At 48.3% G+C, this 13,584-nt stretch overlaps 6 protein-coding genes across 6 annotated transcripts; 3 read left to right on the top strand and 3 right to left on the bottom strand. All coding sequences in view use genetic code 12, as the record gives it.

The window, feature by feature from the left end:
- Nucleotides 1-356: 356 nt before the first annotated feature.
- On the top strand, nucleotides 357-998 carry CBF1 (basic helix-loop-helix protein; the record flags this gene model as incomplete). Its single annotated transcript, XM_006690418.1, has 1 exon — nucleotides 357-998. One exon carries the CDS (start codon nucleotides 357-359, stop codon nucleotides 996-998), a length of 642 nt encoding a protein of 213 aa, XP_006690481.1.
- Nucleotides 999-1,096: 98 nt separating this feature from the next.
- On the bottom strand, nucleotides 1,097-3,817 carry MNN4 (mannosyltransferase; the record flags this gene model as incomplete). The annotated part of the gene is made up of 1 exon (XM_066157651.1): nucleotides 1,097-3,817. The coding sequence occupies one exon, from the start codon at nucleotides 3,815-3,817 to the stop codon at nucleotides 1,097-1,099; it is 2,721 nt and encodes a 906-aa protein (XP_066013748.1).
- Nucleotides 3,818-4,561: 744 nt separating this feature from the next.
- On the top strand, nucleotides 4,562-7,213 carry PSN45_001393 (uncharacterized protein; the record flags this gene model as incomplete). Its single annotated transcript, XM_066157650.1, has 1 exon — nucleotides 4,562-7,213. The coding sequence occupies one exon, from the start codon at nucleotides 4,562-4,564 to the stop codon at nucleotides 7,211-7,213; it is 2,652 nt and encodes an 883-aa protein (XP_066013747.1).
- A 44-nt stretch (nucleotides 7,214-7,257) lies between these two features.
- Nucleotides 7,258-8,742, bottom strand: LCB4 (sphinganine kinase lcb4; the record flags this gene model as incomplete). Its single annotated transcript, XM_006689967.2, has 1 exon — nucleotides 7,258-8,742. The coding sequence occupies one exon, from the start codon at nucleotides 8,740-8,742 to the stop codon at nucleotides 7,258-7,260; it is 1,485 nt and encodes a 494-aa protein (XP_006690030.1).
- Nucleotides 8,743-8,883: 141 nt separating this feature from the next.
- On the bottom strand, nucleotides 8,884-9,813 carry PSN45_001391 (25S rRNA (uracil(2843)-N(3))-methyltransferase; the record flags this gene model as incomplete). The annotated part of the gene is made up of 1 exon (XM_006690420.1): nucleotides 8,884-9,813. One exon carries the CDS (start codon nucleotides 9,811-9,813, stop codon nucleotides 8,884-8,886), a length of 930 nt encoding a protein of 309 aa, XP_006690483.1.
- A 722-nt stretch (nucleotides 9,814-10,535) lies between these two features.
- On the top strand, nucleotides 10,536-13,331 carry PSN45_001390 (uncharacterized protein; the record flags this gene model as incomplete). Its single annotated transcript, XM_006689969.2, has 1 exon — nucleotides 10,536-13,331. The coding sequence occupies one exon, from the start codon at nucleotides 10,536-10,538 to the stop codon at nucleotides 13,329-13,331; it is 2,796 nt and encodes a 931-aa protein (XP_006690032.2).
- Nucleotides 13,332-13,584: the final 253 nt, after the last annotated feature.

The following is a 13,584-nucleotide window of genomic DNA, read 5'->3' as shown; positions in this document are numbered from 1 at the left end:
ACACCCCAATCCTTTAGCGCTGGTGTCACGCGAGGTCCAGGTGAACACAACGATTTCTGGGGGTAAACGGGAGCTGAAAATACCAATGGCATCGACCGAGGCGAGCGGAACTGCCAGGCACCGAGCCCAGCCCGCTGTCGAGCTGCTACTCTCGCTGTATGCTTAATCATTGTGTATCCGAAGTCGCACAACCGTGAGCCTCAGAAACGATACCGCGGTGGAGCGCGGTGTGGCAACAGCAACCGGGGGGAGGGGGGAGAGCACGTGCGCAACAGCACGTGCTTTAGTGCGACAGTTCGCGAAGTCACCTGGCCCGCCCCTTGTGACTTTCTCGTGATCAATCAAAACAACCACACATGAGTAAACGGCCAAGCGAGCAGGATCCCGATCCTGAAAAGAAGTTTAAGCACGATAACGTCGAGTCCGTTGGCAACAACGGCCACGTGGATGACGGTAACGGTGACGGTGATGGTGACGGTGACAGTGGTAATGGAAATGAAAGTACCAGTCTGTCAACCAGTGCGTCAACCCTGTCACCGCACCAATCAGCTCCTAAACAGGCCTCTCAAACAGATATTTCATTAACAGCCCTGTCAGCTTTACTGGCACTCCAGGCAACTTCACCACCTGTCCCTACCACGCTCCCGCCCGCGTCTAAACCCGAACATGGTAGTGACGAATGGCACCGGTTACGCAAGGAAAGCCATAAAGAAGTCGAGCGGCGGCGGCGGGAAAACATCAACGGTGGAATCCGCGAGTTGGCAGGCTTGATTCCTACCAGTGACACAAACAAGGCCCAGATTTTGCAGAGAGCCATTGAGTATATTAAGAGACTTAAGGAAAATGAAACCAATAATATCGAGAAATGGACGCTTGAAAAGCTTTTGACAGAGCAGGCGGTCAGTGAGTTGGATGCATCCAACACCAAGTTAAAACAGGAGTTGGAGCGGGCGTATAGGGAGATTGAGCAGTTGAAAAGAGAGTTGTCAAATGAGTAGTGTATATTACAATGTATGAAACCAAACAGTTCGATGTGCTAATGCTAACAAAAAGATGCTAAAAAAAGGATGAAGTAAAGATGACTGCTGCACTTACGCTAACGTCCTTTTTTCTCGTCTTTGTCATTTGTCTTCTTCTCGTCCTCATTCTCCGTCTCCTCATTCCCCAGCTGCTGGTATATCTCGTTCAATCCCAACACCCGCGCCACCTCCTGGTCGTAATTCAAATAGTTCACCAATACCTTAAAGTAAAACGGATCAATCTTCATGGGCTCAAATCCACCGCGAGACTCAATCAACATCCGCGTCAGCTTATCCACCATAAGTCTTTCCATCTCCATTTCATGAAACCCGGTGAACTCACGTGTCGACACGTACTCCATGAGAATCTCATCCTTCTTAAGAAGGTCCAAGAGCTCTGCACGCGGTAACTGCACCACCAACTCCACGTCGTTTACGCTCAACCGAGCGGTTTCCAACTGGGGGTTAGGCTCGGTTTTTTCACCCTGCTGCTGTCTGAGCTTGGCCTCGATTTGCAACTTCTTCTTCTCTTGGGATGTCAACTGGTATGGCTCGACCTGCGCGCCCTCCACCCCCAGCTCCACGTAGTTCTTCTGGAAATCGTGGTATTGCGTCCATTTTTCGCGGTCGGTGAGAAAGTAGTAAAGGTCAGTCTCATGGACCCATAGCCGAAGCTGTGGAAGAAACACATGGCTTCTGAAGTACTTCAGGAGAGTACCCTTCTTGTACTCGACTTCGAGGGGCAGCGTGAACCGACGTGGCACATAGGCAGATTCTCCTTCTACACTCGACCGCACCAATGGACTGAGCTCGTTCAAGTTGCTGAAATGGTTATTCCGACAGTTGTACACCTGCAATAAGTTGTTGGCCTGTTTGAACGACTCGGAGTTCTCCTCCACCTTCCACACCTCTGGTAACTTGGAGGTGTACCGGTCGGGTGTCCGAGAGGCCAGCAATGCCAATCCCGTGATGTCAATATAGAGTCCGCTATCCACATCGATGAACCGAGCATCAATATTGTTATTACCGTTTCCCCTTTCTCTCAAGGTGATGAAGGTTCCACAGTCGAGGAAGTACCGGCCCACCCCGTGACGAAGGTCTTCTACCACCAACGTCTGGTTGAAGTCGCGGGACATCTTGTGCAAGTCTCGCAAGGGCATTTGTACGTCGATATCGTTATCCCATGGGAATGCCACTCCGTTCCAGTACCAACTGAGCAATGATCCATGGGCCACCCACACGTTGACCCCATGGGTTCGGCAGAAGGCCAAAAAGGCCCGTACCAAATGGTGGAGCGTAAGGGTCTGTTCATAGGTTCCGTGGATAATCCCCGCAAAAAACCGCCAGTCGTAGTGGTCACCCACATGGGTGCCCCAGAGACGCAGCTCGTAGAAGTACTTGGGTGGCCCGCCGTTGGCCACCACGTGCTTGGAATACTGGAGCAGCTGCATGTAAGTTAACTCGCTCGACGTGAGACGCTTGCCTTTACGAGTGCGGTCAACCAAGTCACTGATCACCTCATCGAAGTCCACATCGAAGTCCTCGGGCTTGAGGGCCACCTCGTAGTCGTCAATCACCCAGTGGTGGTTGGGAGGTGATGAGGCGGCCAACTGGGCTTGTTCGGTGTACAAATCAAAAGTACGACCACCACCCAATCTGAGGTGGTCGTGGACGATTCCATTGGTAAGGAGACCATTCTTTTGTACTTTGGTAGTAACGTTCCACGATCCTTTCTCGGTGAGAAACACAATGGAAATGGGTGGAGGGGCATAAGAGTACAAGTACAGCTTACCGACGATGATTCCGGTGCGTTCAGGCACGCGGCCCGGGTTTTCAAACACGTTGAACCCGGGGCGGAGCGAGTTACCGTCGTTATGGGTGGTAGGGAGCTCGTGATTCGAGACACAGTATTCTCTAGGGTCCCGGGGTGGTGCAATCCGCTTAGCGAGCGAAACGTCTCTTTTGTCTTTGGAGTCGCCTTGGGAGTCTTCTTTGGAGTCTTCTTGGGAGTCGCCTTGGTAGTCTTCTTTGGAGTCTTCTTTGGAGTCTTCTTTGGAGTCGCCTTGGGAGTCACCATGGGAGTCACCATGGGAGTCTTTTTTGGAGTCGTCTTGGGAGTCGCCTTGGGAGTCACCATGGGAGTCTTCTTTGGAGTCGTCTTTGTCGGCAGAGTTGTCGGTGGTGTCGTCCTCGACACCGACGTAGGCGGAGCCGGTGGCAGCAGTGGCCTGCGCCTGCTTTTCCTCCTCCAACTGCTTCTGGACCTCCTTCTCAAGCTCCTCTTCCTGCTGCTGCTCAAGTCGGTTCTTCTCTGCGTTGGCCTCATTCATCTCCTCTTCGCCCTTTCGTGAGTCCAAAAAGCTGCAATCAGGTTTCTTAGCGTCGGGTGCCAAAAGATATGCATCCAACACCAGAAGGTCAACCCAGTCACCCCAGTGGAACGGTACGTCAACCAAAGACCGCGGATGGGCCTCCAACTGGCGGCGAAGATACCCCAAGTACGCAGAAATGGTGAACCGGGGGTCAAACGGCTGAACGTCTGGTACTAAGCCTGAGTAGTCAGCAGTATAATACTCAGGAATCGTCACCAGCAGATGGTCTGCAAGGTTGTAGTTTACGATCCAAAACTTGTCTTCCACGTCGACTTTCTGCTTGGTGTTGAAAATATTATCGACTTCGATGTCGAAATCTACCTTTTCTTGGACAGAAGTTTCACCAAATGCCTTGAACAACCGACCAAAGTAGGCAGTGGCAGCACCATTAGTTATGTCAATCGCAAGAAGATCGTAATCGGCCATCCGGAGGCTGGCGATGGTCAGGAGTGTAAGCATCGATACCATGAACACCATCAACAAAAGCCGGAGGTATTTCCTTCGAACTGATACAAAATTCATCTTGTGAGTTTATGTGTGTGTTTTATGGATGGATGGGGTTAGTTGTTGTTGGAGCCAGAATGGGTAGGCGGTGGCAGTGATAAAAATGGTCAAAAATGCTTAGTTGTCAAAAAAGTGGTAACGCTGTTCTCTAGAGATCTTATAAGCATGAAAGGGAGATTGCGTTTGGTTTTTGGCGCGACCAGAAAAATTTGTCGGGTATATACACGTCCATCGTTTCAGGGGATTTCAGGTACACTTGTCCATGTAGGTTAGCAAGGGCACTCAGGACACGTAGCGCAGCCGCTGAGTATTACATCATGTCGGAGTTTTTGTTTGCGAGCACCCAGAGGTGCTGTATAAGAAACAAGAAACAACCTGTAAGCGAAACTGTGTGCAGATCCTTTTCTCAAAGCATCTGAAAAGATCAATAGAAGAACCTTAGCTCGGGCTATATGCAGATACTAACTTCTTTTTTGCGAGCCATGCATTTAGGGTTTAGACGATGATGGGGGCTGTTAAGTGGATGGTACTAGTGGGAGTAATGCATCTAAATCCGAGACCCATGAACTTACCGAACTTCCGACCGATGCGTCCTTAAAGTTCTATTTCATATTTGACCCATACACCCAAATCAAAATCTCGCGGCTGCAAATCAAATCCACAAACATGTTCAAGCGTCTTCTCTCCGGAAGCTCCGGTGGCCTTGTCACCAACCCCCTCCCCACCAACTGCGTGCGTACTAGTTCCTCCTCCGAAGCGCTTTCTCCCTTTGGCGCCTCGTCTCTCCTTAAACGGTCCCAATCAATCATATTTCCCGAACTGAATCTCGATTGGGATGCCACAGACGTGAGTATTGATCCTTTTGAAAACCAGTCTCTCAAAAAAAGCTGCAGCTTGCTGGCCCTCTCCTCCCATTACAGAGGCTTTTGTACCTTGCAGAAACCCCTGAAGTCTGTTCATTTCAGCCCTTCCAACCCCGCATTTGATGAGTCCAACGAGACTTCTCTTACCCATGCGGACATCAACACCTTGAAAACCACCAGAGCACAAACCACCAGAGCACCACAAACCAACGTCCAAACCGACCCATCCCTTGCCAGCGACCCCGAGAACCTGGGGTGCTGGTTGGACACGGTTGCCGATAGAAACAACCATCTTAGAATAAACTCCCTCAAAGTCCCCAACACCCTCGTAGGAGACTTGTTAGAGGGTTTGGACTCTCCCGAGAGAGAGTCCCTGTGCCCAGTTGGTGAAGAAGAGACACAAGAAACTGACTATGATGACTCGGATGCTGGTCTGGCGTTGGGAATGATGAGCATTGATCTGTCCGAACAGGTGCAGATGAAGGAGGTAGTCGACACTTTGATGGACGAGTTGGAAATCCCAGAAAGAACCATGAAGGTCTCAGCCGTCATCAGCACCTTACAGACAGCGGCTTTCAAATTGAAGGAGTATAGGGAAAGTTCTGATCTTTTGAAGGAGGCCAAACGGGAGAACCACTCCAAGATCCAGACGTACAAGGAAAAGTTAGAGGCCTACGAAACAAAGGTTAGTGTCTACGAGAGACTTTTAGAAGAATCTCAAGCACGGGAAGAGGATTACGTACGTAAGTTGAATGGGCACAAACAGAAAGGTGAGACGATGGAGGTTATGTTAGAGGAAAGGCAGATCGAACTAGATGCCTTGGGCACTAAGATTAGTGAGCATGAGAGAATGGAAGCAGGGTGGGACAAGAAGAAGCAGGAGTATGAAACGCTGATGAAAGATTCCCAAACCAAGATTTATGACTATGAGAGGAAGGTTCACGAGTATCAAGATCAGATCCAAGACTATAAGACTAAAGCCCAGGAATCCCAAACCACTCTCGAAGAGTACCTCTTAAAGATTGCTGAATACCAGGCCAAATTGAAAGACCATGATGACAAAATTCAATTATTGGCAGACGCTACCCACCAAAACAGCTACTTGCAGCAAGAAAACACTGATTTGGGGGCCCAAAACATCACCTTGTCTGCTGAAAGAAACCATCTCCAAGAAGAGCTTCAGAAATTGGGGGTAATTAATGAAACCATGTCAAACAAAAACCACGATTTGGAAACCAAGCAGTTGTTGCAGTCAATCACCAAAGACATTTTCCAGCAGCAGATGAACGAGATTGAGAAATGTCTTGCTTCCAAATACCCTCAAACAGGTAAGATCACTCAGAGGATCGAAAAGCTTGTTGATGATAACGATAGGCTCATGAAGGATCTGATGGAGTTGATAACTACAAATGCTGCTTTAACAGACTCGATTGAGGGTCTCGAGGCTGAAATTGTTGATCTTCACTTTGAGCTAGATGTCTCAAGAGAAGCTCAGAATGACTTAGATTTGCTCTTTAACATGATCAAAACTTCTCAGAAGTTGGAAACTGAAACCACCTCCGACTTGCTTTCCAGATCGAATGAGATTGTGTCGTTACAATCCCAGCTCAAACAGAAAACCCAAGAATTGTCAAAAGTTGAACATGAATGCACCAAGCTCCAAAGGTCGAATATGGAAGCTATTGAAGAAAACATGGAATTGGAAAGAACTAAAAAGCAGATTCATATAATACATAAGGAATTGCACGACAAGACTGAAAACTTGTTGCAGGAGATTCGTGGTTTGGAAGAAAATATGGCTGCAAAAGAGAAAGAAGTTAAAGTTATTTCTGAGCTTTCCAACTCCTTGAAAGGACAGCTGGAGCAACAAGAGATCAAGATAAACTCGCTTTGCGTTCAGCTTGAATCTGAAACAAACAATGCCAAAGAATTAGAAGATAAGCTCAATGGGTATCTTCAAACCATTGACAGGATTAACCAGGAAAAAGTGGAAATTATTTCTAACAACAACTACTATATTGCAAAATACAATGAGTTACTGGAAGTTTTGAAAGAACAAAAGAGATATATCCAGCAAACTCAAACAGCCAACGAAAACTTAGATCAATCTTTCAACATGGCACAGCTTTCCAACAACATCATCATCAAGTTTTACAACGAATTGATCCAAAAGTGCCAGGATTCGTTGCGGTCCATGCTCTACCAGGACTCCATTGTGTACTTAGAATCGCTTCATTCATCCTTTGCCGAGAAGCAGTATTTCCACGAAAACCATATGCTGTTGTTGAGAGAAATCAACTCGTTTATTGCGGTTGCCATTTCCGATCTTGTGTCCAGTTATCTCAAAAACGAGTCTATTCTAGAGCACGAGTTGGTAAACAAACAGCGTAATTATGACCAGATGCTCCGGGATCTTAGCGAGAAAATGATCCAAAAGCTCACATACAAAGAGTGATGGTTATCCAAGCATAAATATGTTCATTGGTACAGAAAATAGGTCTAATTGCGGAAGCTGGTGGGCACGTAGTTCCCGTCACTCGTCAACGTAGTCAACACGCTCGGAAGTACCTCTACCTGGAAGGCTCTGAACGGGAAGTCTTCTCCATCTACCGAGAGATAGTGTTTCGAATTCTCCGGTAATTTGGGCACCAATCGATAGCTAGTCACCTTGTGATGAGAAACAAAGAGCTCATCGACGTGAGTTCCTTTCTCAATTGCCAACAATGCCCGCAATGCTTTAGGAAGCGACGTACGGGCGTCAGTGATGATCATGTCCATTGAACCATCATTAGGAAGAGCAGCAGGAAAAAACTGAGTGTTTGACGAAACCATAGGCATGTTTCCCACGTAGAAGATACTCAAGTTGTCGGTCAAACTCTGGTCCACCTGGATCCAATCAGATGGGGGGCTCTCGGTGAGCTTAGGCCCCTTTATGTCAAGGGTTTCTTTGGTGATAACATGCGTTTCTTTAGCCTGGCCAACGCATTGGTTGAAATACGACACCAACTCATCCTTGGTGGTGGTCAAGTACTTGACATACACTTCACAAGGATACACAGCCCTGCTCAACGTCCTCTGAACCACCCCTAAGTCGAACCGAATAGGACCCATCCATCGCAAGTGTTCAGTACCTATGTCGCTATCTGATATGGCACCATAGCACTGAGAGAGAAACGAAAGACTGGTTTGCTCGTGGCCATCATCGTCAAGTTGGGTGAGAGCCATGAGATCCATCTGCGTCTTCTCTGACTTCAACATCCGGAAGGTGGCCACGGCAGCCCGATTACTGCCATGAGTGCTCAACGTCAACGCATTTCCAGACCCACACGGTAATTGTGTCACCACCAACTTGTTGAAGGCAGCAGCACCTTTATCTGGCCGCTGGTAGAACCCGTTGATAACCTCGTGCGGGATCCCGTCGCCGGAGCAGCACGCAATGATGTCGTATTTGTCTATATCCAATTCTCGGGCCACGTCCATCGCGTGCTTGGAGTATAGTGTTTCTATCACCGTAATGTCTGCCTTGGCCGCCTCCAACACCGGCTGGATACGGTGCGTGTAGATACTCTTGGCCTTGCCCTGGCCACCGTGGGGATTGATGAGCACCAACACTGACGGCTTCACAATGCTTGTGCCGTACGCCCGTTGCAAAATGTGAGCACTGAGATCCTGTGACTGGGTGGGTGTATACGCAGTAGGCACGTCGTCAATGGTGGCAGTGAAGGTCATGGTGTCAATGTTGGTGCCGATAGGCGTGGCGTACGTGACGGCGTATGTGGTTTCATGGAGCTGTTCACACCATAATATGTCTTCGAAAAGAATGGTGCGGGAGGTAGGGCCACTGGCACCGCTGGGGAAACAGGCGTAAGACAGCGAATGTGCGGGGTTTAGAAGCGACTGGTCAATGATCACCAAGCCAGTGTTTTCAACACGGCACCGGGTGCCTGATTGTGGAAGAAGAAGTCTTTCTGAGGAAGAAGACATGGCTGGGGAGTATGTTTTCGCGCCTGGAAAATAGATTCGCAGCCCTTCGGCAATAAAACAAGGTTCAAGATAAAGTACAGATTTTAGGGAAAGTACAGATCTATGGAACTACAGATACCCAAACGCACACACACACGCACTTCATTTCTTCTCATATAGCCGGTAGAAAAACCGCATGTTCTCCAACTTCATCGGATAGTCCACCTCTTTCTCATCGATGCGGTACCAGCAGCTATCACTCTGATCCACCAAATCCCATGCCCCAGTGTCCTCGCCCTGTTTGCCCAATAAAACCGTGTCGATGATGAACTGAACGGGAAACTTTTTGGTTCCCACCGTTATATGCGAATATGACCCGGCACTTTCGGCTATTAACAAGTGTGCACCCTGTTTGCACAGCCGGTTTAAAGTCTGCAAAAACCTTATAGTTTCAGCCCGTTTTTCTGAAAAGAGCTCGTTGGTGGTGAACATCAACGTGATCAAATCCAAGTCACCGTAGGCGGAAAACCCGTTTCCGAGGATGTCTTTGTGAATGAACTGAGTGGTTAATTTCTCGGGTTTATACAACCAATTCTGCTGCATGTACTTGGTTACATTCGTCACAATAGCGCTCCAATCGGCGATATCGACGATTTTAACCACTAAGTTGGATGTCGACGTCGAGTTGTGCTCCTTCAAGCGACAGAAAACCGATGCCAACCCCACCAACTCACCGCCTGCTCCTCCTCCCACACAGAGCACTGAGGTGGTACTATCTGGATCTTCAAAAAGACCCTTCACCGGCTCCAAGCTCGAGAAAAGTGAGGCATATGCTAATGATCGGGCCGGCGTCCATCGCGCTGCGTACGCGAACCGCTTATTGTCGTCGTCAAATGCCTCAAGAAACTGTCTTTCGTACAACAGGCCCTTGACCACCTGGATGAATTCTGGAAGATCAGGCGAGTCAAGTATGCGCTGGAAACTCTGTGAAAACAAGTCGACTATGGCGAGGGCCCCTAAACTGTGCTCGCCTTCAAATGGGATCGAATCGTTCTCGGACGACCGCCCACTGCGTTTACTTCTGCTGCTCATCGCTGTTGAAGATGAGCATCGCACCCTCCACTAGGATTCGCACCGTCGGAGGAGGGCGTGCACCCATCCAATTCTCTCATATAAAGCCCGCGCGATGCCCACCGCACTTTTTTTCCACAGCATCTGCCTGTGTCACGGAAGAACCTCAGGAAATTGACAGCTAAACTTCTTCGGGAGTTGCTGCCAACGACCTGTAGGCGTTTTCTGTGGCAGATCGGTGCTCGTGAAGCAAGGTTCATCATTTGGGGCGCCTGTGGAGGAATTTAGGCTCATCGTGACGGCTGTGGTTTCAACCGGTCCTTTCTCAACGAGAAGGTTTGAGCGGACGAATGCCACGGTTGGTGAACACCAAAGTCCTCGTGACACAGGTCCTCTCTAACGTTGTGGGTTTCCTCAATTTGGACCAGAGTAGCTCCACTGACAGGCAGTATAATAATGGATCGATCTTGAGCTCTCGCCTGGCGGTTGAGCTCGGTCACCATATTCAGTGCAACATATTCCTGTACTCTGCGGACGGCCATTTGGCTAATGCGACGCTTTGAGTAAAACCATGTTGCATACACTCGTTTCTCTGTTTGTTTTACCTCTTTTTTCCCCTGTAAATGGCGTGTTTTCCTCTGTTGTCTTGTGAGGTTTTCTCTAATCCTGAATGCGCGATTTGGCATATTACAGCAACCCTCTGGCATATCACAGTTTGTATGCCCTGGAATCCTCTGGTCACTATGCAACATCCCAATGAGACATACAACCGGAACCGTTCTACATCTTCACTTTCCCAGTCCGTTACCCACGAAAGGCCCGCTTATGGGTCTCGTTTAGGTATATCCCAATTGCCGTCGTTACCAACAGACAACTGGTCACAACCCACACAACTCTCGTCTGACGACGAAGCTGATGCCACCGGCGGGTCCCTCGCCACCAATGCGACCCATGACGATACGTCGTCGTCATTTATCGAGTTTGATTTGGGAAAACGGTTTCCTAAAGATCATGGCATCAGAGCCTCTCTTCGAAATCCCGGAGTAACGCCCCAATTGCCCATAAATGAAAGGCTGGAGACCGAACGACTAGGCAGTAAAGACGCTAAAGACGCTGACTTCGACTTTTTTGCGGACGATATGGCAACGTGGAAGACCATGAAAACAGTCACAGAACAAGACTACTATGACGAGAAGGGAAACTTGGAATTCTCATCTGGCAGAGACCACGATCGATTTGACCCCAAAAACGTCAATGGTGGCTACACACGTATTGACACGGCAGAGCAAGTGGCTAAGTATGCCGAAATGGATAAGAAAACCGACTTTTTGTTTGTTACAAAAGACACAGACAAGCAGGAGGTGGCCAAGTACCGGCACGAGGATAACAACGAAGATTCCGATGATGATATTCTCTATGACGAGGTCGAAACAATGGAGACGGCCGATGCGTTGCAGTCCACCCGAGAAATGCTCAACGAGGGACAGAAGTTCTCATATGTGGGTATAGTCAAACTCATAATGGTGGATATGGCAGCTGAATTAGCAGGTATCAAGCAGTCCACCACATCCAAAGTTGCCCGTCAGTTGAGTGCCAGCCAGAAGAACTTTGCCAACTGGTCCATGTATATCTCTGGAAAGGTGTACTCCCATTTGAATGTTAATGAGGACGAGCAGAAGATGATTGAGAATTTAAGCATCCATGGAGTCAATGTACTGGACTTGACGTCCAGTTTGGTCAAAGAAGACGATAGGAAGCCGGGACCGTTGAGCCTTGACTGGGTGCTCGTGTGTGACTTGTTTCTACTTCTTTTGAGTGATGGGTACTATGATAGTCGCAGTCGAGCGTTGCTCATGCGGTTTGCCAATGAATTGGCAATTGAAAAAATAGAAGTGTTCCAGTTTGAGCGTAGGCTTCTAAATAGCTTGGAGCTCGAGACAAAGGACAAATCATTGGAAGACAAAGAAGATAAGCTCAATGACAAACAAATCATCCAGAAGTATATAAAGCGGAACAAGGGCAGAAGAATGGCATATATTGGACTAGCTACCGTTGGAGGTACTTTGGCCATTGGCCTTTCTGCCGGGCTCCTCGCTCCGGTTATAGGTGCTGGTTTGGCTGCCGGGTTGACCACCGTAGGAATCGGGGGTACCAGTGGGTTCCTTGCTGGTGTGGGAGGTACCACCATCATTACCACGGGAGGAGTTATGCTTGGTGCGAAAGTTGGTTCCAAAGCTGGTATGAGACGTGCAGGAGATGTGGAAACGTTTGAATTGAAGCCTTTACACAATAACAAGCGATCTAACCTCATCATCACCGTCAGTGGGTGGATGACTGGTAAATCCGATGACGTACGGTTACCATTCTCCACTGTCGACCCTGTAATGGGAGATTTGTTTTCGGTGCTTTGGGAACCAGAGATGTTGAAATCCATGGGTCAAACCATTCTGATTTTGGCCTCTGAAGCGTTGACAAGCTCCATCCAGCAGATCCTAGGGGCCACGATTTTGACGTCGTTGATGGCAGCCATTCAAATTCCCGTGGCTTTATCCAAACTTTCTTATCTTGTTGATAACCCATGGAACGTTTCGTTGGACAGGGCCTGGAAGGCAGGCAAGATCTTGGCCGATACTTTAGTGTCGGGGAATCTTGGCGTACGGCCCATGACACTCGTAGGATTCTCGTTGGGGTCTCGGGTGATTTACTCGTGCTTGGTGGAATTGGCACAAAAAGGGTGTTTTGGGTTGGTGGAAAACGTCATAATCTTAGGGACCCCTATCACTATCAATAAAGACCAGCTTGGACTCGCCAGATCTGTCGTGAGCGGGAAATTCATCAATGGCTACTCGCGCAAAGACTGGGTTCTTGGGTACTTATTCAGAGCAACTGGAGGAGGATTGGCGTCGGTGGCAGGAATTGCACCCATCAACGACTCGTACGGAATAGAGAACATCGATGTGACCGAGTTTGTGGAGGGTCATATGGCGTACAGAAAGGCCATTCCCAAGATTCTACAGGAGCTTCAATGGGAAGTTCTTGACGAGGAGTTTGCCGAAATCGAAGAACCAGATAATGAGGAAGGAGAACGTCAACGGCAGTTGATTCACGAGTTCGACGAGGCCCGGGCCAAGATGAAGAAGGAGATCGAGGATGAGCAAAAGGAACAAACGGAGAAGAAGGGATGGAAGAAGTTTTTTTCAAGACGTCAAAACAACTGGTGGAGTGATATTGGTGAATCTTCAGATACCACTGGAGAAGAGTATATTGAGCAAGAAAACCCTACACCCATTTTTGATGTGGGCTCACTCTTGAAGGAGGCAAAGGAAATCGAACATCTTTCCATTCCTGATAAACTGCAACTCCCTCAGGAAGTTCCTATCACCAAGCCAGTGCTGGAGCTGAAGTTGGAGCTGAAGCCGGAGCAGAAGCCGGTACTCACCAGTATCTCTGAAACTGTAGCCCAAAAGTCCACGCAGCTCAAGCATAAAGCCTCCGACATGTTGCTGAAACCACTGGAATCTTCTTTGGACAAAGCATAATTCTACCACAAATATACATTTGCATTTAACGATAATAAAGTGAATGTTTTCACGTACCTCATTTATATGACTTTTGCGATTTCTGTAATTTTTTGTGTCTGATACATAACATCAGACACAAAAGCATCGCCCAGGAATATGAAGTCAAAAGTACACATCGTTCAATATTGCAGAGGCTGGGACAGCTCTATTCTCTAGTATATGCTGCGAGTTGCAGCCATGCCCAGATGTACCATGGCACGCGTAACTCTCC

Source organism: Yamadazyma tenuis, chromosome 2 (assembly GCF_029203305.1).
Source record: "Yamadazyma tenuis chromosome 2, complete sequence".
Classification (NCBI taxonomy): domain Eukaryota; kingdom Fungi; phylum Ascomycota; class Pichiomycetes; order Serinales; family Debaryomycetaceae; genus Yamadazyma; species Yamadazyma tenuis.
The sequence above is the reverse complement of the archived record's forward strand: the minus strand, read 5'-3'. Positions and strand labels throughout refer to the sequence as shown.